This window comes from Alligator mississippiensis, chromosome 2 (assembly GCF_030867095.1).
Source record: "Alligator mississippiensis isolate rAllMis1 chromosome 2, rAllMis1, whole genome shotgun sequence".
Lineage (NCBI taxonomy): Eukaryota > Metazoa > Chordata > Crocodylia > Alligatoridae > Alligator > Alligator mississippiensis.
Window position 1 is genome coordinate 208511181 of NC_081825.1, and position 27345 is coordinate 208538525.

At 43.6% G+C, this 27345-nt stretch overlaps 1 protein-coding gene and 1 long non-coding RNA gene across 5 annotated transcripts in view; both read right to left on the reverse strand.

Annotated features, from left to right (window-relative positions):
* The window catches only part of LOC132248402 (uncharacterized), a 30986-nt gene extending 22762 nt beyond the window's left edge, over positions 1 to 8224 (reverse strand). The window contains exons 1-2 of the long non-coding RNA XR_009459584.1: positions 8073 to 8224; positions 3765 to 3828 (exon numbers count right to left, since the gene is read on the reverse strand). This is a non-coding gene — a long non-coding RNA (uncharacterized LOC132248402). The remainder of the gene's footprint in view (positions 1 to 3764; positions 3829 to 8072) is intronic.
* Positions 8225 to 25950: 17726 nt separating this feature from the next.
* The window catches only part of METTL15 (methyltransferase 15, mitochondrial 12S rRNA N4-cytidine), a 234869-nt gene continuing 233474 nt past the window's right edge, over positions 25951 to 27345 (reverse strand). For all 4 annotated transcript variants that reach the window (XM_019477091.2, XM_014602159.3, XM_014602161.3 and 1 more), the window contains one exon: positions 25951 to 26501. In XM_019477091.2, coding sequence (XP_019332636.1) covers positions 26056 to 26501 — 446 coding nt within the window. In that variant the 3' untranslated portion in view covers positions 25951 to 26055. The remainder of the gene's footprint in view (positions 26502 to 27345) is intronic.

A 27345-nucleotide genomic window follows, 5' to 3' on the forward strand; every position in this document is an offset into this window, starting at 1 on the left:
AAATGCTCCATTAAAGTACCTTATCTTTATAGATGCTGCAGCACCAGGTTGAAGTAACATGCTGTCTCTTCTGGGTGCGTGTCGGCCTTGGCACAGGAACGCACTGAGTTTAAAGTAAAATACTAATGTCAGCACCTATGATCCATAGCAGGCTTTCAGTATTACATTTCTTGGTTGAAATGCTGGCTTTGTTTTAACAACACTGTGCACGTAGATGTGAAATGAATGATAAAAAGCATGTAGTTTTAGGCCCTGATATCACTTCTTTCTGAATAAATCAAAGGGGGCTACCTCAGTGGAGTCAGTTGCAAGTCTGGGACTTGGAACTGAATATCAGGAATTTCTCAAGTTAAGACAAAACATTCAAAAATTTAAAAAAAAGAAACATTCCTTTGCAACAGGAATTCCAACATTCCATTTGGAAAACATCAAAATGACTTTCACCATTTTCAAATATTTCAGAGGCTACCAGAGCTGTTAAAAGTCCTGGTAGCCAGACTTGGGGATTCTGGGAACTTTCCTCCAGACACTCAACCAAGTAGATGTCCTAGAGCCCAAAACATGGAATCTAGATAATGTCAGGATACCCAGGCTCCCAGCAGCCCACAAACTGGACTGATTTCCAATAGGGATGTTGTTGCTTTTCCATCACTTCAATGAATTGGTATATTCTAATGGAAGAATGTGTGGTTGGTACACTTCATAATTATATCAAATACTCCTTTTCAATCACATTTTTTCTGCCTTACTACATCATGGGATAATTTTCATTGAGTTATCTTGCTTTGAAAATGGAGGAATCCCCTTTACATTTAGTGAACACCAATCTGTTCACATGTGCACTCAATGTAAAATAAATAGTGTGGTGTAAATTCAATCTAGTTTATAGACCTACAATTTTCTTGTATTTTCAAGTACTATATAACATGGGAACTTTTGAAAAATCTCAACTCTTCTTAAAACTGTTGAGGTTGCTCACTGGGAAAGACAGATGCTACCAAGCCTTTACAGAGGTGTCCAAAATTTAGGTAAGATTCATAAAGTTTCCTAAAAATCAAAGGAAAATGCAACTATCCGGTGTGATACCAAGTGGTACACAGGCATTTTTTATTATTAAAAAAGCTACACATTTGGGTTTCTGTTGTGCACAGAAAACGTCCTTATTGATTTGTTATAAAGATCCTAGATTTCATACTTCAGAGCTGCTATTTACCACACACCTTTTTTCCTTTTTTTAAAGCATTATAGGTACTGTAAAAAAATCACATTTTGAAAAGCACTTAATTACCTTACATACATTGGAGCTTGGATTTAAATTGCTGTACTTCATCTTCAAAAGCAATGTCATTAAAACCATGCTGATTGTCACTGCCTATAATGCTGACCAATACCAATGGATTATTCCATGTTGCTTCTCAACTATAATTTACCTCTTCTTATATTTAAATTGTATTTTTTGGATAGGGACAGGGTTTTTGTTCCATGCTGGTTGATTGGTTATAATGAAATCCTGGTCCCTGACAGTATCTAAGAGCCCAAATGTTAATTCTATTAATAAAACCACTAATATTCCCAATACCATTAGTATTATTATATAATATGCTGGTGTAGGACCGGCTTTCACAGGAAAACAATGGGAAGCAGTTTCTAAATAGTGGATTTTGTTTTTACACATTCTATGGACTAATTTAAAAAATGTACTTTTAAAGCTAATTTTAAAACACAAAAAGCTGTTGTCACTTCTGTATCCAAGACAGCAACTGCAAGTTCTTGAAAACTGTCATTGGATGAAGCTTGATAGCTAATTGAGCAAACAAATGACAAAGAAAAACATCTGGGATGGCCTAGGGCCAGTAATCTATGTAAGTGCACAACCATTTTCAACATAATTAGGTGCTTAATTGCAAACACTGATTTGATCCATGCATTTTCCTAATTACATGATTCTGTAACAATTCCACTTAAACTGTTAATTAATTGATGCTGGTGTCCTTAATAACTGACACGGTACAATAACATGAAGGAAACAAGAGAGTACACAGAACTGGTAAATCACTGACATTTTTTGCATTTCCCCCAACTGTCTTTTACACTTTTCTAACACATAAATACCATACAATAGGCAAAGGAAAAATGGCAAAGCAGGCAACCTCCCAGCTGTCTACATAACATTTTTCTCCCTTAATTATAATCAGTACCATTGCCAACTCCAAACATTAAAAGAACCATGAGTCAGCATTATGGCTTAAAAGTCTTGACATTTTAAAAAAAGTAGGGTTCTTTTTATTTATCTTTTTGATTGCAAGACTTTGTTACACTGGAATCACGGGTTCATGTTTCTTTTTAATCAACCACAAGTACTAGTCTTATTTTAATGGTTTCAGCAATCTGGGATTCCCATTTTTTCACACGACTACAGGATAACGAAATTACCAGTTACCATGAGAATTTATGATAACATCATGAGCATTGTCAATGGCGTCTCTGATTTGTTCAACTAGGCAGCATGAAGAAGCTTCACATTTTAAAATACAGAAATGTTATAACAAAATTATTAGCATGAATTTTACTTGGCAGAAAAGGATGTGCTGGGTTAAGTGAAGATACTGTGCAGTCTTCTTCTGAAATCTTGGCTATGGTAAACTTACTGTACTTAGCTGTGGCATTCTTAAGTACACTGTGCTTCTCCAGGCAGACTGTCTTCTACACTTTAAACCAGGAGCGGGCAATTATTTTGGGCAGAGGGCTGCTTACTGTGTTTTGGCAAGCCATCGAGGGCCACATGACAGGCAGGCTGGGGCAGATAAATATTAATTTTCTAATGGATCATTTAACTTAATGGCTCATTATATTTTCCTTGATTCTGTCTAAACTTTTAATTCCACAGGTTTTAATTACTCTCTTTTTAAATGGTTTAATGGTTCCACTACTCCAGTTAGCCTTACTTCTCGAATGCTGCTGCCTGTTACCTGCTCCTAGAAATGTAGCTCCTATTTCACAGCCTTGCAGACTATTTTTTAATTCTAGCTAAAACCATTAAACTCAGGTATGGAAATATTAACTCAGGTGTAGAAATCGGTTCCAATGAAGCATTGGAGGCACTGTCAAGATACTCAGAAGGTCTGATTTTGTTTTATAAATCTGAAAAAGATATATTTAACTATAATGACTTCAGGACTAGTGAAACAACATCTTTGGATTATTTTTGTCTAGTTTGAAGTGTTTTTATATATATGATATAGTAAATGACTGCACATTCCAATAAAGTATTTTTTGCTTTAATCTTAAATTAAATAATATAGCTCTAGACCCCTACTTATTAGCGGAGCTTCCAGTTTCTTTTTAACTGGAGAAAGATGTTATTTCTGATGATGCACCACACCATCTTCACCCCACTTTTCCAAATCCTAGTGTAGCCACAGCTACTTGGTATTTCAGGTGGGCTAATTAGCACTTGTGAGTGCCAGTGCCATATAGCCTCCCCCACTTGTTAATTAGTCTGCACAAGGTTTTGCATTGATTTGGCTATACTGCTTCTGAATTCCAAGGCCCAAAAAGCAGTGCAGTCAGCTTTAGGATGCCATAGTTGAGCTTGGTTAACAGCATAGACAGCCTTAAGCTACGTGGACATGTTACATTTTTCATGATGGTGTACAGTTGGATATCTGCCTTTTCAGCACTTTGAGAAATAACACTGTACATTCCCACCTTTTTTAGCACCTCAGAAATGGTGGATCTGCCAAAAAAATCTTGATCCTACTCACCTGGTTCTCCTCATTCTCTTCCTCCTTGCCTTCCCTCCTCCTCCCTGCAAACACATTTTGCACCCTAGGAAATTTAAGCACAGTTATTTTAAAGTTTTAAAATGTTTAATAAAAGTTTTTTTTTGTTATGGCAACAATGAAACTGAGTACTGAGACTTCTTTGTGCCTGCCTATCCTGTATTACCTACCCTTCCCATATCCCAAAGAGTTTGGAAGTGATGCCAGGGATTCCTGGACAATAACTCACTGGTAATTGCTTTGCTCTGGGAACTAGCAGTCAGGTGCTGATGCACCAATTAATTCCTCCATCCAAGGATTATAGATCTTTCCTTGGACCTCAAAATATTGAGCAGGACACAAATGGTTGCAACAAAGCCTAGCAAGTAGCACTCATCAATATCTAGGCAAATTCCTGATGCCCAAATGTATAATACATAGTCATGTTGCAGTGGTATTTGAAGTCCTTCCTCACATCTGTAAACTGCTTCATGAGTCAGGAGAAGAACAGATAATCTGATTGTCAGGGGACCTCCAACCTTATTATTCCCCCTCATCTTGAGACTGGAGGCCCCTGTGGGTAAACACTCCCCACTCCAAGAGGCCCCATAGGCTGGAGTTGCAGAATACTCTGATATTATTTGCCTTGACCCACCAGCTAACATAGATGGGTGTGAACCAATCCCAGTAGTCCATGATGACCTGCAGCATGACAGAAAATAATCCTTTGTAGTTAATATAGTTTGATGTGCAGTGGTCAGTGCACAGGATGGTGATGTTGGTTCCATCAATAACTTCAGTGCAGTTCAGGAATCCACCCTGTTCCCTCTCATGAGTTGATAAGGAAAAGTTAAGTATGGTGCCAGCACCTGCTGGATGGTTAGGCACACTTCCTGTGCAGTAACTCCAGTTGTAGTCTGGCCCATGCCAAATAGGTTGGCAACAGAGAGGAGGTTATCACGGTTCACAAGCTTCCAAATGGCAAGCAGCTTCCACCTGCTTTTTGATATGGAAGGGTCTCCATATACCCATGTTCTGCCACTCAAGGGTGGGGGGCCAGCTCAGCACAGATCACCAGTAAGGTTGCTTGACACCTTGAAGTTGTGTTGTCACTGTCATCATACCATGTTCCCAGAACAATATGCTCCCACCAGCCTGCCTGTTTCCCATGCCCTGAAGTGCCAAATCATGCTCTACAAATGATGCTCTACAGTATAGCCAAATCATGCTCTACAAATAGCCCCAGAGCAGCCAGGCCTCCATCATGTGCCTTATGGCATTATCCTTATTGGCCATGAATGCACTGATAGAGATGATCAGGGAGCCAAGCTCAGGGAAATGCATTTCCAAGGCCTAGGTCATCACTCCAAGGACATACATGGTGCTGCATGCCATCTGTCAGAAAAGCTTTAGGAGGAGGAGGCTGAGCACACTGTAGCAAACCTCAAATTTCCTCCTGCATGCCCAGAACAGGAGCTGTACTGCCCAGGTACGCTAGGCTGTGTGGGCAGTAAAGATCCCAGTAAGGCTTCTGTGCATAATTGATGAGGAACCTTTCAAATTGGAAACCAACCAGATGTGCTGTGGCTCTTCACTCCTGTATAGGAGGGTTCCTTGGGTGGGAAATCAGTCTGCACTTACCTCTCTGCTCAGCTTAAACTAAATCTATATTTCCTGACCAAAGCCAAAACTGTGAAAAAGTACCATATCCCTCAAATTAAGATTGTACTTAAAGGACATTGTTCTCTCATCTAAGAAAAAAAAAAAAAAAGGAAAAAAAGTCCTTAATGCTTTATAGCATTTTTCTAAGAAGTCCTTTCAAAAGTAACAGGATCTGGCATATTAGTCAAAGACTTAGGTAGCCAAACTGGCTAATAACTGAGGAAAGGGGCTGGATTATTAAAGAATAATTTAAAACTTTGCATTTTAATTCTTTACCTCTCACAACTGAATGAATAAAAACTACTATCAGAGGTCCCTGAACTGGCTGCACCAGAGATGTTTCTGTAGCACCATGGTTAGGTGTCCTTGGAAAGGTAGCTAAAGAAAAATTACCAGCATGCTGGAAAGACGTTACCAGAAAGATTCCTCACCCTAGCTGTGAGCCGTTACTGCATCTTTTAAAAATGTTTTTAAAGTTAATGTTTCTAGGCAAAAGCCCATGACAATTAACGTGACAGAAAATATGCGCATGCCTGAGTGGTTACATAATAGGGAGAGTGTTAGTTATATAACAGGGCCAGTAACAGGGTGAAGTAGCATCATATGAACACAGCAGATGTGACCCATGCATCCCCAATGGACCTCCCAAGAGGTGAACTTCTTGCTGAACATGTATGCCATAGCCTGGTGCTAGCTTTTATTGAGAATGTACAATATGACAAAAAAAAAAAAAAAAAAAAAGGCATAGTGCCATTCCCACTCCAAGAACCCATTGGATCCAGTCTCCTCATTGGGAAGGTGGGGAGGAGGGGTTCACTTGACTTTAAAAATGGAATCACATAATAAAACACTGAACATCTAGCCCGAACCTAGAAAAGAATTAAGAAAGAGAAACAATAGGTAGAGAATGCCCTGCTATACAAGCCTTTGACATGTTTCTTTTTAGGTCATACATACTACTTTTGCAGGGCCCCAGTATGAAAGATGGAGTAATACACTGCTGTCTATTTTGTTTAATGACTTTAGTCTCATGGCACCAGGCTGGTGCTTTGAGAATACAGTTAAGCACTGTACCACTATATATCATGTATCTTCCAACTGCATTTAATGAATTGGCTGGTCTCTAATTTTCAGTCTCTTGTCGCTGTTAATCAGTTCATTACCATAAAGAAATTAAAAACTGGATATCTGTACATGCAAATCTAGGTCTCAACCTGCACTGTTAAAAGCAATGGGAGTTTGCCATTACCTTCAGTAGAAACAGGAACAGATACCTAGTGGAAAAGGGCAATAAACTTCTGCTGAGTGTAAATCTGGGAGAGAATTCCCAGGATTCCAAGATCCTGTGTGGTTTAAACAGCAGGATTCATCCATAGACTATATGGCAAGGTTTTGTTCATTAATTTACTGGTCTCCAACTTTCCATAAACCTATCACCTTATTACTGATACACAATCATTGTGGCATTAAAGTATGTGTGTGATTCTATTCTAAAGTATGTACGTAGAGGTGAAGCTGTGGTTGGATAAAGGACTGTCAAGGTGTAAAGCCATATTTCAACCAGTCCATGATGTTGGCTTTCATTGTCAACCTGTTAATTTTCACAAAACACACCACTGTACTTTATCTCTAGCTTTGGAAGAGATCCCTATAAATATTTGAAAAACTAACAAATTAAATCCCTTTTGCCCATGATGCCTACAAAAACTGCACAAAAACTGCCAATAGCTAACCTGCCATTGAAACCACTTCCTACCATGTTGAGCAGTACTACCTTGTTTCCTTGCACTTCCTCATTTGTCTGTATGCAAAGTAGTATAAATGTACCACTATTCTGTGGTGGATGTCTGTTTATTTAAAAGCAGGAGAGTGTAGGAAGCCAGGAGCCCGCCAATCCCCACCCACTCTCCTGGCCCCGTCAATGGCTGCCCTGCCTGCCTCAGTTCCCAGCTCTTAAAAAAACAAACAAACAAACAAACAAACAAAAAAGACCCCACTCACTGGCTGCTGCAGCAGCATTAGGGTTTCTGGGGGCTCATGGCAGAGCACCCCATGCAGAGCAGGACAGTGAGGGGCAGCTGGGATCACTGCCCCACCTGGCAGGAGCCAGTGAGTGCTGGGCTTTTTTTTTCAAAGAGCCGAGAGCTGGGGCCAGGCAGGGCAGCCACTGATGGGGTTGGGAGAGTGGGCGGAGGATGGGGCCGATTTAGAGATTTGGCCAATTCAGCAGCAGCCAAATCTCTGAGTCAGATTCTGCTGAATCAATTCAGGACAGTGATTGGAATCACCGAATTGAATCACTGTCCCCCAAACCAGCCAATCCAAATCTGAAGCAAATACTAGCTGCTTTACATAGGCCTACTGGACAGGTACTTCTAGGGTTTGAGGGATCTGAATTCCTGGGGTGCAGATGATCTGAAGCCTGGGGCCATATGCTTGGGTTTTCCCTCTTGCTGAGATGCTCCTGGCCATTCTGACTCAGGTGTGCCTCTGCAAACCAAGGAACTTTGGGTTTGCACAGGCGTGCCCACGGACTTCCAGGGAATGCTTCTGCAAGCAGGGAGCCCTAGGGTTTCCTCACTTGCAGCGACATGCTCTGAGTGTTGTATTTTAGGATTGGGCCCTATGAAGGAGTAAGACAAAACTCACAGCATGGATGGCCGGCAGGGCTGCAGCTGGAGACCGGAAGGGAAGGAAAATACCCATCCCACTTCTGGAGCAGCATATCGCTCAGGATTGGAGGAGGGAGGCTGCCCAAAGGTATTTCTGGCCCTGGAGAGGAACAGAGAGGGGTTAGTTCCCTGCAGGCCACACGGAGAGAGGAGCGGCTGAGTGTCCCAGCAGGAAAGGGCTGTGGAACTTGCCAGAGGAATGCTCTGGGAGTGACTCTGAGCAGGAGGCAGGCGGAGGCCTGCACATACATGGCTGGTGATACTCTCTGGAGTGGACCTGCAGCTGAGGATCCGGAGAGAGGGAGTCCACAAGGCCTGTGATATCCTCCGGAGAAGAGTTTTCAACAGAGGATCTGGAGGAGGGGCGTGAGGGAAACTACAGTTACAGGTAGAGCCTTTCTACACATGGGGGAGACCCCAAGGAGACTGAACGTTCATAGGGGTGCAGGGCAGGCCGGTGCAAAACAAAGACTGGACTAAGGGATTTTCTTGATCGTTGCAATTGGGATTTTGAGAACCTGATCCCGGGTAAAAGGGGACATGGACTAAGCCCGACAAGGAGGCTGAGAACAGCTGGGGTTTTCCTTGTTTTTTTTATTTTTTTCCCTTTTTCTTTTGATATTTGAGCACAGGCCAAAACCAGCCCTGGAAGGGTGTACCTAATCAAGACCAAAGGTCAGCCTGGGGTAGAAGGCCAAATAATTCCACAACAGGTAGCACTGCGACCTGGCTGCAGAAGGATTTTGTGAGTACCATCTGGAGAGGCTAGGCTGGGGTAAAGGGGAGGTTTGGAGGTGCAAAGAAGAAACAGGGATCGAGACCAGGCAGGATCACCGCGGGCAGTGCCTCCTGGGAATATATTTCATCAAAGTTGCAGCAGGCGAGAAAACATAAGACCAACTTCCTGACAGACCAGGCAATCCAAAGCTGAGGTCCACCCTGTCGCTGCCTGTAGGCAGACAAGGTCAGGGCAGTGGTAGCAAGCCCTACAACACATACAGCCATCACAAGCCCCTAAAGTGCCATGAGTGTCAGGGGCCTCACAATGCCGGGCAACAGATGACATCTGTTTTGCCCAATAAAGCATATCAGTTGTGTCAGAACACATAGTAGGAAGACCTTGCCCTCTCCAAAGGGTTAAGCAGTCCCTCTGTCTCCAAACCAACCTGTGCAAACCTGAATACCCCAAAATTAGCAACGCTACTTTCTCACCAGTCCATGTAGCCCCAACCACTTCAAAGCAGCTGGTCTGTCCCTTTACAGTCTCTGCAGCTCTTCAGCTGGCACTCTCTTATGCAGGTTGCTCTGTCCATTCTTTGAATGCTTATTTCTGTCTGCCTCCCCTGGTGACTTCTGGGTGTTACACCCAAAGAAACTGAAACAATCCCACCTTGTTGAATTGTCAACAAGGCTATTCCCTTACATAGCCAGCTCAATGCTATTAACCTTCCTTTCCCTATCTCCAAGCTAGTTTGGGAAACTGATGGCCTTGTCATACATTACACTAAGTAATACTAAATAAAGTACATCCTATGAGTTAGAATGTTTTCTGAGCAGTCACACGGTAATACTTAGTATGAGCTCAGCCCTCTGGACTGGGCAGGAAGCAACTGTGTGGTCAACAACCTCTGTTTGCTGGATCCAGCCACCCCACTGTCCCAGACCCAGTTCAAGACTCTGATGTAGTACAGGGGCTGGGACTGACAAACAGTTGATAGTTGATCTCAGCCCCCACACCACACTGGAATTTGTTCAAGACAATGGTGCTGGGGCTGCGTCAAGACTGTTGCTAGAGCTAGGACCAAAAACAACTGGTTCAGTTATTTGTCAATTCCAGCTCTAGCACTGCAATGGAGCCAGTGAGGATTGCTGTATTATCTCCATAGACCAATCCCACATATTACTTAACACGATCTGGAGAGGCTCCTTGCCCAAAAAGTCATAACTTTACTAGCATGCAATACCACTTAGTACTTGTTTTCCTGCTTGAATTCACAGACTCTGGCTCCTGCTTTAAGTGTAGTTAATACATCTTAAGTATAATGTGTGACAAGGCCCTGAAGCAATAAAACCACAGTCTATCACACAGCCCTAATCAGCACCCAAAAGAATTGGGTTAGTAAAAAATGTAGTAATTGTAGTAATTGTGGGAGAATGGGGTTGGTTGGAGGGATCTGCCTTCAGGTGCTATGTAAGATGCCAGACAGAACAGCTTTATTGAAATAGCCTGGTTGCAAAACTGAATAACTGATTTTTTTTGACAAATAGGATAAAGTCTGAAATCAATTTTGATCACTCGCATAAGCAAAGGTTTACAAGAAATCTAATTCACGGCAACCGTTCCTTATTTTGAAGGCAAAATCAAAACCACATTTCCTTCAACTTTCACAAATAGTGGTTCCTCCTGTAACAGGGTACATCCTCCAGACATGCTTGTCTTGCCCCCTGGTGGCTGTATGGCATCCATCTGTCTACCCTGGCCCCCTTATCCATCTTTTCTCTCACCTGCCATGCTTTGATGTTGCGATTAGTATGTTATTTAGGAGGCTGCCTCTAGGTGACCAGAGTCTAGTCAAAGATGCCCTTTTCTTCCTTGTTTTCTCGCTTCCCCTCTCCCTTCCCCAGCTACCAACCTGCCTGAGTAGTGCGAGGATGCCCTTTTCTCCCTTCCTTTATCCCTCTGGCCTTGGCTGGGGCTCCAGCTCTGTTGAGTTCCAGCCCACCTAATGTCAGTCAGGGCCTCTAGCTCCTCTGGGGCTTCAACTCCCTCCTGGGCCTCTGTCTGGTGACGGCAGCCACCTCCCTCCCTCTCTAAGACTGTCCCCCCATCCAAAAAAGAAAAAAGTAAAGGGTAAAGAAAAAGAACACAAGGCAAAAAAATCACAAGGAGCTGGGCACTCTGCTCTATGACTTCTGGCCCCCAAGGTCTGGAACAGCCTGCCACCGGAGGTGGTTCAAGCACCTATATTGAACACCTTCAAGAGCAAACTGGATGCTTATCTTGCTGGGATCCTATGACCCCAGCTGACTTCCTGCCCTTTGGCCAGGGGGCTGGACTCGATGATCTTCCGAGGTCCCTTCCAGCCCTAATGTCTATGAAATCTATATGAAATTCTGTACCTCCCCTCACAGCTGATCCAGTCCACCAGGAGTTACCAACAAATGAGCAGAAAAAAGAAAGCAACCCCCTCTCAGGCCAACATAAACAGCCCTCAGTGTGCACCCACTCCCCTGGACCTCCCCTGGGCCAGCATAAGCAGTCCCCAATTCTCTGGGTACACTCAATCCCCAGGACTCCTCCAGGGTTAACATATACAGTCCCCAGTCTTCTGGGTTCACTCACTCCTTTTTTATCATCAGAGGCTCCTCTTCTTGGGCCTCAGCCCCTCTCACTGGCCTTGTTTTTGTCCTTGCTTCCCTGGAGGGCTCCATCTCTCTCTGTTACTGGGGCCTCTGCCATGAGGAAGGGTTTAAATCCCAATTAACTCCTCCCCCTCAGTCACCTGATCAGGCCGCCTGCTTACTTGGTTCAGGTGCTACCAATCCCTTGCCGCCCTTTCCTGCTGTTGTGTCAGTAGCTAGCTATCTGCATGTGGGACTTATAAAACAAGGATAAAGAAGGAAGGTGGATGTAAGATTTGAGCTCTGCTCTAAGATTGTTGTGCCTTTTGAGGGGTTCCTGCCCTTGCCTGCAGCTTGCTTGCCCTGCTCACTGCTTGGTATGTTCTTTGGCCACTGGTGTCTTGGCTCCTCTGGCTGGGTTGTCAGTGTTCTCCCCCCTACTAACAGGCTACTAAACCTCTCCCTTAGACTACAAAAGTTCTAGCCTTAAGGGGGTCCTGCTGCTTTCCATGTCCTGGCCTTCTCCTCTCTGTACTAGAGGTTCCCTGTTACACGTGCATTTTGTCTAGTTCCAAAAATAACATCCATCAAGATGTTCTAGTTGACAGAATTTTTCATTTATTAATGAGATGGTACCTATCAAATTATTAGTAGCTTCATTTTTGCATTACTCAGTATTAAGAACTATAGACTATTTAATATGGTAAACAGTAATCTACTATTTCACTGGGCAAAACATATGTTTATGCAAAACTTTACATTTGCCTCATCATCACTCAGGTTGCTTTCTGATACCTGATGTGCTGAAAATTGAAATTACAATTTAAGAAAGTACATGTAGAGCAGCAGATGGACCATGAGGATAATTTGTTTTCCATAAGAATATAGTAGCAAATGACTGTTAATCTATAATCAGAGCCCTGAGATAGTCACCTGGAAATAATGTTAATTTGTACTGAAGCTACTCTCATAAGTAAATGCTGTAGATAGAGATCTAATCTTGTGTACTGTACTATGTTGCAAAAGGGTTTCTATCACATTCCTATTTACAGATACTCACCAGTTAGGAATATCTGGGTATCCTTAGTTAGTATTCAGCACACCAAGAACATAATAAAGAAAAATTAAGAAAATCAGAACTCAGATGGAAGGTAGATTTTGAAGTGTAGAACAGTTTAATATAGTAAGGTAGATGAAGCATCAATAGTGGAGATACATTTTTTGTGACGTAAAACAATATTGTTAAGCTTTCACATATTTTGAGCCTAAACTTCTTGACACTATTAATTTAAGAGGGTTTTTTTTTCCTGTGACTGGTTCAAAATAAGTTAACTTAATTGCAAGACTTGTTAAGTATTCTCAGTTCCACTATGTTTATTGCAAATATGAATTGCAGAGATGCAGAAACTGAAGTGTAATAGAAACTGTTCATATTTCTTTTGCTACAACCATGTCTCTATAGAGTATGCAACTGAGTTACCCAAAATGTCTCTCTCCTGACATGAAACAAATGACATGGGAATACAGTGAAATATGAGTCCTTGAACAGGTATTTTGGCATTAAATGTGGGTTTTGAAATATGCTTAATCAAGAGCCATTTATTTTCATTCCAAAATCTGTCATATGCTCTAAAATCCTATTATGTATGAGGATTCTTCCAGCAGTAACAAAAACAAAAAAGAGTTTGTCTGTGCCACTGGTCATTAAAAAAGATAAAACTAATAGTAGAAAATGTATGCCAACAGCATAGATACTAAAAAGTAGCTGGAAATTTTTACTCATGATTTTGGTGTAGTCATTACTTTTGTACTTCTGGATATTGATGTGCAATTTTTTCTTTTGAGTAAAATGGCTCAATTGAAAGATTTAATGGTGGCAAACAGACTCTTACTTATTAATAACATTCATCTTTTTATTAATTGCAAATAGAATAAATTAAAAATCTACTGTCCTATTAAGGAAGACATAGATTTCATAGACATTAGGGCTGGAAGGGACTTCGTAAGATCATTGGATCCAGCCCCCCGCCCAAGGAGCAGGAAGTCAGCTGGGGTCAAAGGATCCCAGCAAGATAAGCATCCAAATGTTTCTTGAAAGTGTCCAGAGTAGGTGCTTGCACCACCTCTGGGGGGAATCTGTTCCAGGCCTTGGGGCTCAGACAGTAAGGAAGTTTTTTCTTATGTCCAGCCTTAAACGGTCTTGCATGAGTTTGTGACCACTGGACCTTGTCATCCCCTGGGGTGCTCTGAACCGGTGTTCCCCCAGATCCTGATGCACAACCCTTATGTACTTACAGGCTGCTACCAAGTCACCTCTGAGCCTACGCTTCTCCAGGCTGATAAGTCCCAGAGCTCGCAGCCTCTCTTCATAAGGCCTGTTCTCTTGTCCTCTGATCGTGTGCATGGCTCTCCTCTGGACTCTTTCAAGCTTTTCCATGTCCTTCCTAAATTGTGGAGCTCAGAATTGGATGCAGTACTCCAGCTGCAGCCTCACCGAGTACAGCAGGAGGATGACATCCTGGGTCTTGCTCAAGATGCATCAGTAGATGCAAGCTGGAGTTCTGTTCGCTTTGCCAGCTGCGGTATTGCATTGGTGGCTCATGTTCATCTTGTGGTTAATTATGACCCCCAAGTCTCTTTTGGTCATGGTGCTAGCAAGTGTAGCATTGCCGAGCCTGTAAGTGTGATGCAAAGTGTTCCACCTCAGGGGGGGAAACCCGCATTTATCCACATTGAATGCCATCAGGTTTTCATCCGCCCATCTTGGAAGCCTATCAACGTTGGCCTGGATCACCAGCCTATCCTCCAGAGTGAACACTCTTCCCCAAAGTTTGGTGTCATCAGTGAACTTGGCCAGTCCGCTTCTGACACCAGTGTCCAGATCATTTATGAAAACATTAAAGAGTACAGGTCTGAGAACAGAGTGTTGGGGGGCATCACTAGTCACTAAGTGCCATGTTGATTCGGTTCCATCAACTACCTCTCTCTGGGTGCTGAAGTTTGCGCTGGTTCTTCCCTGCCAGGCTAGCCCAGCAATGACTACTATGTTGCAGACAAGCTGCATAGCAGGGAGACCCAAAGAGATAGTTTCTTCTTCCTTCGGCCATCCCTCACAGTCAAGGATTATTGTCTTCCATGACTGTCTTATCTGTGGGTCCGAAGATGGCTGCCAAGGTCATTCCGGGATCAACAGGCTCTGCTGCAACTCCGGAACATGTTTCTGTGTGGGGTGGGTGGCTCTGGATTCTTGATTCAGTCCATTACTTGCTGTTTCTGCTGCTTCCGCTTTTCTGTCTCCTGTTGTAAGGTTTCAAAGTACTGAGATCCTTGCAGCAGACTCTTCTTCCGTTTTGGGCGGTCCTGGGTGATAGCCTCCCATGAGTTGATGTCAATGTTGAATTTTTTTCAAGTTGACCTTTAGGTTGTCCTTGAAGCTCTTTCTCTTCCCTCTTCTTGAGTGTGCAACCTGACTGAGGTGGGAGAATAAAACTGAAAGTATGTTTTCAAGTGAGCACAGACCACAACATCATCAGCATACTGGAGCTTGATGATTGAAGTCGGGGTGATCTTGGTTTTGGCTCAGAGTTGGCTGAGATTAAACGGTTTACCATCCATTCAGAAGTTCAGCTCCACTCTGGCTGGAAGCTTGTTGGTGGTCAGATGTAGTGTCACATTCAGGAATATTGAGAAAAGTGGGAGAGTTCATTTACTTTTAGCACTACTAGAACTGCACCATTGCTACACCAGTAATGGGGACTTCCACAGTATAACAGGGTGCTATCTCAAAGCATTATTCCTGATAACACAGCACAGCCCTGCAGCCATTCCACCTCCCAGTTCCCTCCAGACCCTTCTAATGATTTGGACAAATTCCAGAGTATATAAGGTTGCATTCTCTTTCCCGGGGTATGGGTTTTTTAACAATGTTCCCAAGATACACCTACCTCATTTTTCACTGCTGTCTTATACCCTTAGGCATATGCTAGCTGAAGCTGTTGCCAGGCAGAAAAGTTGTCTCTGCCTTCTTCGCCTCCTGTTCCCTGCAGACTTATCCCACTTGTCCATCTGTCCGAGGTAAGGAGACTTTGGGTGGAGCAGCTCAGACATTCCCCTCTTCCTTTCTCTTAAGCAGTAATTCCCAGTGCTGCTTACCTGGAGCCTCACAGAGTCTCCTGACAACTGTTTGTTTTTATACTGATCTATATTTGGCCCCAGTTCTCAAGCTTATGTACTACTCCTTCATACCAATATTTCCTAAAAGAAGGCCCAGTGAAAGAGCTAGCCTTGAACCCACTACTACTTAAAGAGGCTAGACCATCCTGGTATAGTAACTGCTGGTCCAACTGCATTCTTTGCAAAGAAGGCTCATTTGAACAACAGGTAAGCTAATAGCATCCTTTGCAAAAACCAAAGAACACTTTACAGTTCAAGGTAAGAGGTTAGGTCAAAAGAGTTTAAAAATAAAAACAAGTGATTTTTAGTAAGTAGTAGTAAATCTGTGTTGGAAGGAACAATCAAACAGCTAATTCAGCCAATTTTCTTATTAAGTACCCTATCCTTCCAGTTCCTGTATGAAATCTGCATGCCAGCCTAATCTGGAATACTTCGAGTGTGTGCCATTTACAAACATGACAGAAACTGATAAAAGGCTGAATAGGCAGCACAGCCTCAATGACTTTTTCTCTGTGAAATCCAAAAGTGATTTACACTTCCCTCACATCCACAAGTTAATTATACATTGTAGTAAAAAGTACTTTCTCTTGTTAGTTTTAAACCTGCCCCCTGCCCATTTCAGTGGGCATCCCCTAATTCTAGAATTTGGTACTTGGTGAATACCAGTTCCCTATTCACTTTGTACACACAGTTCCACACACTTTGTCCTTTATGATTTTATAGGCCTCTATAACATTCTGCCCCCCCCCTCCCACCCCATTCTTTTTCCAAATTGAAGAGTCCTAACATTTCTAGTCCTTTCTGGTATGAAAAGACATCTGAACCTCATCACCCTTATTGCCATTCTCTATATGTTTTCTAATTCCACTGTATCATGTTTGAGATACAGAAACCAGAACTGCACACAATATTCAAGATGATTTTGTCTTGTTTCTTCCTATGGAATAATCAGTAACTAACCTCACATTTTTTAAAGTAAAAATAATATTTGTGAAAATTTCCAGGTGAATTGAAAACATAAATGACCCTCAAAGCTTGCATACTTTCAAGAAAGACCAGGGAAGAGTATCTCCAGTTCTACTTGCTGATGAGACATCTGTAAACAATTTGTCATCAGGTTTATCAATCTGCAAAATAGCATTAAAAAAAACCCCTCTCCAGTTGTTTTTGATTACATGTAATGCAAAATGAAAAAATTAGTTTTAAAAGCTTCAACTAAATTGTATTTTGCCTATAGATCAAGGTACAATGAAATGGAAATTAAACTTTCTTCTTAGTTTGGTTAGGCTACTAAAGTAATAAATTGCTAGGCAGTCAAATTATTTTACATAAGACATTTAGATTAAGTAAAAATTCATTCTGTGCTATTTTTCAATGATATTTTGACAACATTTAAAAGAGTGGTAAGCAAATGTTATAAAGCAGAATATTTTACTAAAAAATAATACATACCAAGATGCTTAATAACTGACAGACTAGTTATTATTAGAGCAAGCTGACCAAGAAAATATTTTGGTTTTTTTTCATTTACTTTGTGATTATCTTAAACGAACTGAAATGTAACCACATTAAATGAAAGTATTATAACAATTTTCAGTATTTAGGACTAGCAGAAAATATTCATCTGGATCTATTTTCTTAAATTATTAAATTATTCAAATAAAAATGTGTGATATTTTGATAAAATTTATTTTTACCAAACTTACCTGTACTCTAAAACCAATCTACTAACAGGTGCTGATCATTTTTATTACTTGATTTTAAAATTATAATTTAATTAAAAAGACATTTTTATTTTATCTTTGAGGAAAAACCATATTGATCTACAGTCACTTAAGTAATTTGCAAGACATTAACATAGTCCTTGTGGTCTTTTAATTAATCTCCATTTAAGTATTCATTTACATATACAAATACCTGTATACTGAGATCAGACTATCCTCCTGATGTAATTATGCACATAGAAGCATATTTTCTCACATTGTGGAAGATTAGTTTTAAATAAAAACTTTGTATAAAAACACACACATATGAATGAAAGAACAGATTCCCATAGTTCCCTGATTTGCATTTGGTGTATATTCTGGTGTATACTGTCACAGTTCTGTTGACCTGTTGACCTGTCCTGGTAAGTTTGGGAACATTCCCCCAGAAAAAAGAAAAAAAATGGACGAAAACCTTTGACTACCATCCCCAGAGGTAAACATATTAAATAGATGAATTACAACTAATTGACCTCTCCTCATTCAAATCTTCCCCTAAGACAGTTCTATCTACTGTGACACCTACAAGAAATGAGTCAACAATGATATTCGGGGGGGGGGGGGGGGGGGTTCTACTTTAAACAATACTTACAACACTACCACCAACATGTAACATGACAGGTGCCAATTATCCTGCTTATGTAGTCACCTTTCTCCATGCTTTGCCCACAGTTTGTCTGCTTATTTCCCCATTTTTGTCTTTTTAGAACATAAACTCCTTGAGCAGGATAATGTGTCTTTCAATATCCCTACCCAGGAATATTTTGGGCATTACTGTATTTAAAATGATCGCCAATAAATTTTAACAGTGCCAAACAAGATAGAATGAAGTACAGAAAGCCTCAATAGAATTTTTTAAATAACATCACTTTCACTTATTTCTCTAATGTATAGGAAAAACAGAACAGTATTTCAGATGTGCCAGCATGATTACAAGTTAATGTTGAAATATGAGCTACTATTTTCCCAAGCTAACAGCAGTATCTGTAAATACAGTTGTAAATGACTCACTTGCTCAAATGTATAGGTGGTAAATACAAACATGGACAAAAACTTGTCATTAGATTGCTTGAGTATGGACCACAGGATCATACCTTTAATTTTTAAATAGCAAAAGCGGTGGTTTTGCTTAGCAAACAATGGTAAAATCACCACTGACTTTATATGGGTTAGGGCAGGGGTGGGCAATTATTTTGGGCAGAGGGCCGCTTATTGATTTTTGGCAAGCCATCGAGGGCCACATGACAGGCAGCCCAGGGCAGATAAATACTAATTTTCTAAATTTTTTAGCGGCCCCACGGGCCAGATAGAATAGTCTGGCGGGCTGCATCTGGCCCCCGGGCCACATTTTGCCCACCCCTGGGTTAGGGGTTCTCTCAATAGGGATAGCTAAAATAAATTTATAAAGTCATAGATTTTTCTGGCAAGAAGGAATATTTAAGATCATCCAAGTTTGGTATCTGCAGCAAAGACGGTAGAACCTTTTCCACTAAATTTTTTAGTGAAGTTGTGACTTCTGTTCGAGCTATAGCAGAACTCTAGAAATATTTCTTGTATTGATTTAAAAACATGAAATGAAGGAGAATCTATCACTTCCTGGGATTAACTACATGATTTTGTACTTTATTTCTAGTCTGAATTTATTTAGCTTCAATTTCAGAACATTAGATCTTGTTATGCATTTTTTCAATAAGGAATGATCTCCCATCAGAAACATCTTCTGTATATAGTTGCAAACCCTGATCAAATCACTCTAAGGCAGATTTCTAGATTTTAAATAATTAGGATAGCTGTGTCTTAAGCCCCTTTAAATTTTACATCATTTTTTGAGAGGGGACCAGACAAGATATGTATGGTACTCTAATAATAGTTTCACTATTTTCATATGCACGGTTAATATTAGGGCTGTGAGTCTCTTCGGATCCTGCTTTGGATCTGGAGCCGCTTCAGATGCTTCGGCATCTGAAGTGGCACTTCTGGATCGAAGCTGGATCCCAGCAATGGTGTCCGGAGCGGGTTGGGGGCATCCAAAGCACTTCAGTTCCGCTTCAGATGCTTCGGACCTGCTTTGACCATTTTGTGGCAATTAGAAGAGGGAGGCGGGGCAGAGGCAGGGCGGAGAGTGGGAGTGGGGGAGAGAGAGCGGGGTGGGGTGGAGTGATGTCTGTATAATAGCAAGTGAGAAGGATTTCTCCCTGGCTACCTTTCCAATGGTAGTGTCTGTGGGGTGGAACTAAAAAAAAAGTATAAAAGCCCCTGTTTCCAGCCCTTCTCTGCCTTTTGCAGCTCGTTCCCTGTCAGTGACTGTGAGAGAGAGGAATGCTACTTTTTCGTGTTATAAAGGAGTGGTTAGGATTTAGCTTAGCTTAGTTTAGTTTAGCTTAACTATTCTATTCAATTATTAATAGTATTACAATTCAATTTATTTCTTTGAATTATTTTTTTGGAAACTTGGTTTGGAAACTCTGCAAAAAAGAAAGTTGTTTTTTCCCAACCAGTATTATCTATCGCTGCGCAGGGAGACACAGATTGCTTGCACACATGCATGCATGCACACACATACACAGAGACCCAGAATATAGGAAGAAATCACATCTGAAGAAGACAGAGATATTTACAGAAGAGCAAGACACAGATAATATATTGAGACACAGGAAGACACACAAATAATTTCATTCACAGCACAAGATAAACAATATTGTGAGAGCCACAAAGAAGACACACAAATAATTTCATTCACAGCACAAGATAGACACAAATATTCACAGGAGAACAAGACAGACAGATATACAAAAGGATTCATACACACAGAGACCTTTTCCAGCACAGGAAAGATCAATATGAAGCAAGCTGGAAAGACAGGTGCCAGGTCTTCTGGCAGGGAAGGGAGAGTGGGTACGGGGACAGCTAGAGCTGCAAGCCCCCCGTCCCAAACACATACGCATTCTATTCCCAAGCAGCCATGACATCAGTGCTGCCAGTGCAAGCCAGGCAGTGGGAGCAGTGTCTGCACCTAACGTCCCTGCACCTGCACCACCTCCACTCAGTCCAGAAGTGTGCACCAGCAGTGGAATCACTGTCTCCTCCACCCCAATTTCAGCTCTCAGCATGAGCCTCCCACTACCAGAGGAGGAGCAGGAGCTGGAACCAGGGTCAAGCAATTCTGCAGACTGAGGGGGAATCAGAGTTTGTGCTCCACACCCCTCAAGTTTCCCCTAGACCCAGGTCTCCTCTGGAAAGCAGCACCTCAGAGAAGGCTGAGGTTGTGGAGGCAAGTGGGTCAGCTGAGGCAGCTCCTCCTGCTGTTCAGCCTCAGCCTGCTGAGAAGAGGGAAAAGGCAGGATCCTCACCCGCAACCCAGAAGCGGGGGAGTAGTGTAGTGTGGGATCATTTTGAGGTGGCAGATGATCGCAGGTTTGCCATCTGACAGCACTGCCGAAGGCATATGAGCCATGGCAAGGACGTGAGACACTTCTCCACCAAGGCCATGCTGCTGCATCTGAGGAGGTATCACCCCCTTGCCCTTCTTCCTGCAGCAGCTCCGAAAGGGAAGTCCCCCACTCACTCCAAAGCCTCCTTACCCCCAAAGCAGAGGCAGGCCACCCTGGACCAGTGGGGGACAGGTGGACAGAAAGCGGGGTGCATTCCCAAGGCACGCGAGATCAACCAGAGCATTGGGAGATGCTTGCTCTGGATAGCCAGCCCTTCTCCCTAGTTGAGTGACCAGGGTTCAGGTGGTTCGTAGCATTTCTGGCCCCATTTTACAAAGTGCCTGCACACACCACCTTTAGCAGGGTGGTGGTGCCCTCCCTGTATCAGGCATGCAGGGAGACTTGAGGGAGGAGCTGCGCAAGGCAGGGCCGCAGGTAGCCTTGCACTTTACCTCTGACATCTGGAGCAGCAAGGGTGCCAATCATGCCTACCTCTCCCTCACAGGGCACTGGTGTGCTCAGTCAAGCCATTGGTGGGCTCTACTGCAAGCCGAGGTGCTGGATGAGTCCCACACAGCAAGGAAGATCATGGGGGCCATGAACCACATGGTGCAGGGGTGGCTAGTTCGGCAGGCTGAGCTCACCCACGGGTTCATGGTCACCGACAATGGGGCTAATATAGTGAAGGCTGTCCGTGATGGCATCTTTGTTGGCATCTGCTGTGTGGCACCCAGGCTGCACCTAATAGTGAAGGATGCCTTGGAGGGGGACAGGGCTGCTGGTGACAGCACCACCACCAGTACTGCTATAAGCCAGCTGATTTTGAAATGCAGACCATAGCATCAAGGGGGGCAAGATGCTGCAGGAGAAACAGGCAGAGCTGAGCATCCTGCAGCACAGAATCATACAGGGTGTGGAAACTTGGTGGCACTACACATACCTGATGCTCGAGAGGCTGGTGGAGCAACAGGCCATCCATGAGATGGCCTTGTTTGGGGAGATTGGGATCAGTGCCCCCCTGAACAGAGCTGAGTGGGGTACCATCTCCCAGATGTTGGTTGTCCTCAAGTCCTTCCTCGAGGCCACCGAGACCCTTAGCACTGGCGATGCCCTCCTCAGCCAGGTGATCCTGTAGTGAGGGAACTGGAGAACCAAATGGAGAAGTTCCAGGGGATCAATGTTCCTGGCTGGGGCAGGCCTCTGTCACCAGACGTGCAGGCACTGGTGAGGCGGCTAAAGGAAGGCATCAGGAGATGGTTGGATCCCTTGCAGTTCAGTACAGTCCACATGATGGCGGGCATGTGTGACCCGAGGGTGAAGGGGAGCATGTGCCCTGGCAGCCCCAAAACCCTTGATCACTGAATGCAGGTGCTGGTGAACAAAGCCAGGGAGGCCAAAGTGCAGAGGCGAGGAGATGTGGAAGAGGGGGATCCACTTTCCTATGCCAGCACTCCCAGCATCAGCACCGGCGCTGGCACCAGCCAGTCTCCTCCACACCAGCCACTGCCAATGTGGGCCATGGGCATGGCTTCAATTCTGGGGTCCAAACGCACCAGGCCCCAGCCTCGGGCAGGTAGTGCCAAAGCTTCAGTGGCTACCTATCTCACTGAGAATGTGGAGCCACTGGACTGCAACCCCTTGGCCTACTAGGCAAGCCGCAGCCAGATGTGGCAGGATCTGGCCATGGTTGCCCGGCAACACCTGTCCTGTCCACCTGTCCTGTGCACCAACTAGTGTTCCAAGCAAGAGGGTGTTCAGCATTGCTGGGGAAGTTGTCACACCCCACCACATCTGCTTGGATCCTATGTTGGTGGAGCAGCTCGTGTTCCTAAAGGTGAACCTCCTGCTACTGGGGTTCCCCAAGCTCCACCTGCAGATGGACTGAGTGCCACCCTCCTCACTCCATCTGCACCAATTTCCTTTTTTCAGGTTTTGAAAAGCTGAGTAATGCCCCGTTCACAGCTGGGGGCACTAACTGCATCACCAGCCAGCAGGGGAAGAACATGTCCCTGCTGAGCTCATTCCCCTGCCAGGACGAACTTGGAGGTATGGGATTGGGGCTATGGGGAAGGAGGAAGCCCCAGGTCCTGGGCATGACCACTAAAACTGCACCCTGCCAGGGTAGGGAGGTCTGGTGGGACTGCTGGCAGTGTGGCAGTCCCATAAATGCCAGGACCAACGATCCCCTGGTGAAAGGCGGGTAGGAGACACCTTAACCTCCAGCTAACTCACGCACGCACAAAGTCCTGGTTGGGGAATGCCCAGACCTGTCATGTCTTTGACAGGCCTGATTCTTGCTGGTTGCAGTGCAGTTGTGAGGCTCCTGGTGAGCTCAGCTTAGCTGCCCAGGATGCCAGCTTTAGGGTTGAAAACCCCTTTGTCAGGCTGAGGAAGTACCTGCAGTTGGTCCTGGATGGAAGGAATAGTAAAGAAGCCAGAGGCTGGCCTGGCCCGCAATGCAGGCAAGAAAGCCAGTCAGTGAAAATGGAAATGGAGGCATCGGTGGGGGGACAGACTGGGGTGAGGGGTAGGGGGAAAGGGGATGTAGTAGCTCAGGTAAAAGTGCAGAGGTGTCTGGGGTGTCAGATGTCCGGCAGGTTGCAGTGTACCAGAACTCCACTGTCAGTGTCTATATTGAGTCCGTGAGTTTCTGTACCTACTACCTAGGAGGCTGCTGAAGTGCAGTTCATAGGCCCAGCTCTGAAAAGTGGTTTGCACTGTAATTTGTTCCCTCTCAGGATCAGGCCTGAGAGACTGGAGTCAGAGTGTGTTTTTGGTGAGGAATGTGCCCCCTCAGGTAGTTGGGTTGTGTTGTCTTTGATAGATTCTAGTGTGCAGTTTGTGGGGGTACTGGAGATAGTTGGCAGGTTTTGTGTTTTGAGCTGTAGGAAGTTGGCTTCAGTTCTGGTGATGAGGTTAGGTGCTTGTTTGAATGTACAAACCACTTTTCAGAGCTGGGCCTATGAACGGCACTTCATCAGCCTCCTAGGTAGTAGGTACAGAAACTCACGGACTCAATATAGACACTGACAGTGGAGTTCTGGTACACTGCAACCTGCCGGACATCTGACACCCCAGCCACCTCTGAACTTTTACCTGAGCTGCTACATCACCTTTTTCCCCCTACTCCCCACCCCAGCCTGTCCCTCCCCCCTGACATCTCCATTTCCATTTGCACTAACTGGCTTTCTTGCCTGCATTGCGGGCCAGGCCAGCCTCTGACTTCTTTACTATTCCTTCCATCCAGGACCAACTGCAGGTACTTTCTCAGCGTGACAAAGGGGTTTTCAACTCTAAAGCTCCCGAAGATACATTTTTTTAAATACTCCATTTTTTTCATAATACACATATAGACATAAAAACACAAGATATGCCATCACACACCATGAATAACATCATATGTCCAACATAACACAACATCTATACTTCTTGCTGTCAATTCCTTTATAAAATGACAGGCTCTGTGACAGTTCCATTTGAGTACCTTTGCTGCTGCTGCTACTGGTGTTGAGCCAGCTAAGTTATTGTACCTGTTGTCACATAAAGCAGAGGACTGGGCGTGAGGCTGTAGGGGAGGAGAAGGCCTCAGTGGGACACACTGCCGTATTGTGCAGAGGCCCCAGTGCCAGGAAGGGCGCACTTTAACACACACACACACACACACACACACACACACACAGTGTCACCCACCCACATCATGAGTTTTGCCTGTCAGCAGCTTGGGGTGCAGGGCCCCAAATGACAGACTCCCCCAGCAAGACACACACAGCTGGCAGGCTTCATGGCCTGGCAGGGCCCAGCACTCACTCAGGCCTGCTCTAGGACACACACACAGCTGGCAGGCTTTGTGGCCTCAGTAAGAGCTATCACCCCTGAAGTTTTCAGCTCGCTGTGCCTTAACACACACAGGGTCATTTGTGTCATGAGTTTTCCCTGTCAGCAGCTTGAGGTACAGTTTCCCCCAAACCTCTGCACCGATCTTCTTGAAACTTGGCAGGCATTGTGCTCTTAGCAGAGGCTACCAACCCTGCAACTTTCATCCAAATCATACAAAAAACAACAGAGTTATAGATCTTCCATTGATTCCCCATTATATCATATGGCCAGATCTCCGAGGTGGCTCCGAAACTTTGAAGCCACTTCGGCCGGATTGAGGTGGAAACATGGTCCGGGGCTCTGGATTGGATTGCTGCCATCTGAAGCGGCCGGATCTGAAGCTGGATCAGATAGCTGCCAACTCGCAGAGCCCTAGTTAAAATCCCTCTTTCAACTCTTTTTTATTATACATCTGAGGACCTGTTAAGCCTTTTACATACACCACTGCACTGGGATGTCATGTTCAAGTGGATATCTATAGCAAGACACAAATCCTTTTCAGCATTACTGCATTTCTTGTAAACAAAGTCTGCATATAATTCCCACCCCCAGATCTTAGAAAAGAAGAGTTGGAAGGGACTGCAGGATATTATCTAGTGCAACCACTTATAAAATATTCTTGGTAAATATTTAGGAATCACAATCATCTTTATCTGCAGCATTTGATATGGAGCAGGAGACTCATCCTTAGGGTCCAGAGGGCCTTTTCTTTGTCTTCCACAAACCCCACTTATCAATTTCTACTTTCTTTCACCTTTGTGCCTCAGGAACTGTCATGGATACAGCTCTTTATAATGGGTATACATATTTGTGGGTATGCTATATCCATTATGCAGATAGGTTCATGGGTTTACCATTACCACAAAATCATAGAAAAGTAGGGGTGGAAGGGACGTTAGGTGGTCATCTAGTCCAACCCCCACTTTGAGGTAGGATCATCCGAATCTAAATCATTTCAGAGATGTGTTTGTATTCAAACCTTCCAGGGATGGAGATCCACAACCTCTCGAGGTAATCTGTTCCAGTGTCTAATTACCCTCATAGTCAGAAAGTTCTTCCTAATGTTCAAGATCTGCACGTTGAAACTATACAAAACAGTTGTGGCTTTGTAGCGGTCATAGAGCCATAAGAATCTTGCATTGAAAGGACCCTTTTAAAACAATTAGAACTGGCTTCGTTAATTTAGAGTAATATATAATAATACCATGTGATATACAATAATCAAAACTAAAGACTGAACATAGAAGACATGCTTGTATAAGTTTTCCACTTATTTTTACTTTTTCCATTTTATTTTCAATTTGCCTATCTCTACACATTCATCTTTCTCATGAATCAAAATTTTAAAAGCTGAAATATTAAAGAAAAGACAATTTTACAACTTAATAGCAGCTCTTAGTTTGGCAGACCGTGCTCTTGGGTTTTCTTTAATATCCATGGCCCGAGGAGTAATTACTTTTTTCTTTATAAATGTCCATTTTGAATTGGATGTTCTACTAGAGAATTCTTCATTATTTTCAGGTTCAAAGTGATTTTTTTTATGCAGTCTTATTTTCTGTTGTACACTGAGGTTAGACTTTTCTGAAATGTCTATTCCATAAAGAAAACGTTTGATTGTGCGATCCTCTAGTGAATGAAAAGAAAGGGCAACAAGTAGACCTCCAGGCTTTAGAAACTTCTCCACTGTCCTCAGCCCGTTATAGAGTTCATGGAGCTCATCATTCACAAATATGCGCAAAGCTTGGAAAGTTTTGGTAGCAACATGAGTGGGTCTCTGAAGTAAGTCTTTTCGTGCATACAAAGCGGCTGCTGGAAAAGCACCTGTTATGAATTAAAAATAAGAGAAGCTCAAATTAATGTTGTGTCATTTCTATGCTGCTTTCCTGCAATGGAACTTGTAATATTCCAGAAAGAGTCTGATATTTTCACAAGCTCTCCATGTGTACCGGCACCCACCTTGGATGTTAATCTAATGACATATGCTGACTCAAGAGCAAAATATACTGGTTGATTGGACCCTTTTTCCTGGAGGAACTTTCACAGAAACTGCATCCCCAAACTCTCTTATACATGCTACAATGATTCCCAAGCAAGAGGGAAAAATAGTAGGCAGAGGCTTCAGACCTAACTGAATTAACAAACACTAAAGTAGTATATTAAAAATAAGGAATGGGAAAAGAGATGAGTCAGCAAATACAGCTATGTCTTAGAGGTTTCATAGTTGCTAGGGTCAGAAGGGACCTGAGTAGATCATCAAGTCTGACCCCCTGTCATGGCAGGAAAAAGTACTGGGGTCAAATGACCCCAGCAAGGTGTTCACTTAGCCTCAGGTTCAGGTCCCTTAGCCTCTCCTCGTAGGGTCTGCCCTGCTGCCCCCGATCATGCGAGTGGTCCTCCTCTGGACCATCTCTATGTTGTCCACATCCCTCCTGAAGTGCGGCACCCAGAACCGGATGCAGTACTCCAACTGTGGCCTGACCAGTGCTGCAGAGAGGGGGAGGATCACCTCCTTGGACCTGCTTGAGATGAATCTGTGGATACATGACAAGGTGCGGTTGGCCTTCCTGACCGCGTCCCCACACTGTCAGCCCATGTTCATTTTGGCATCAATAATGACTCCAAGATCCTTTTCTGCCTCTGCACTGATGAGAAGGTAGTTCCCCAG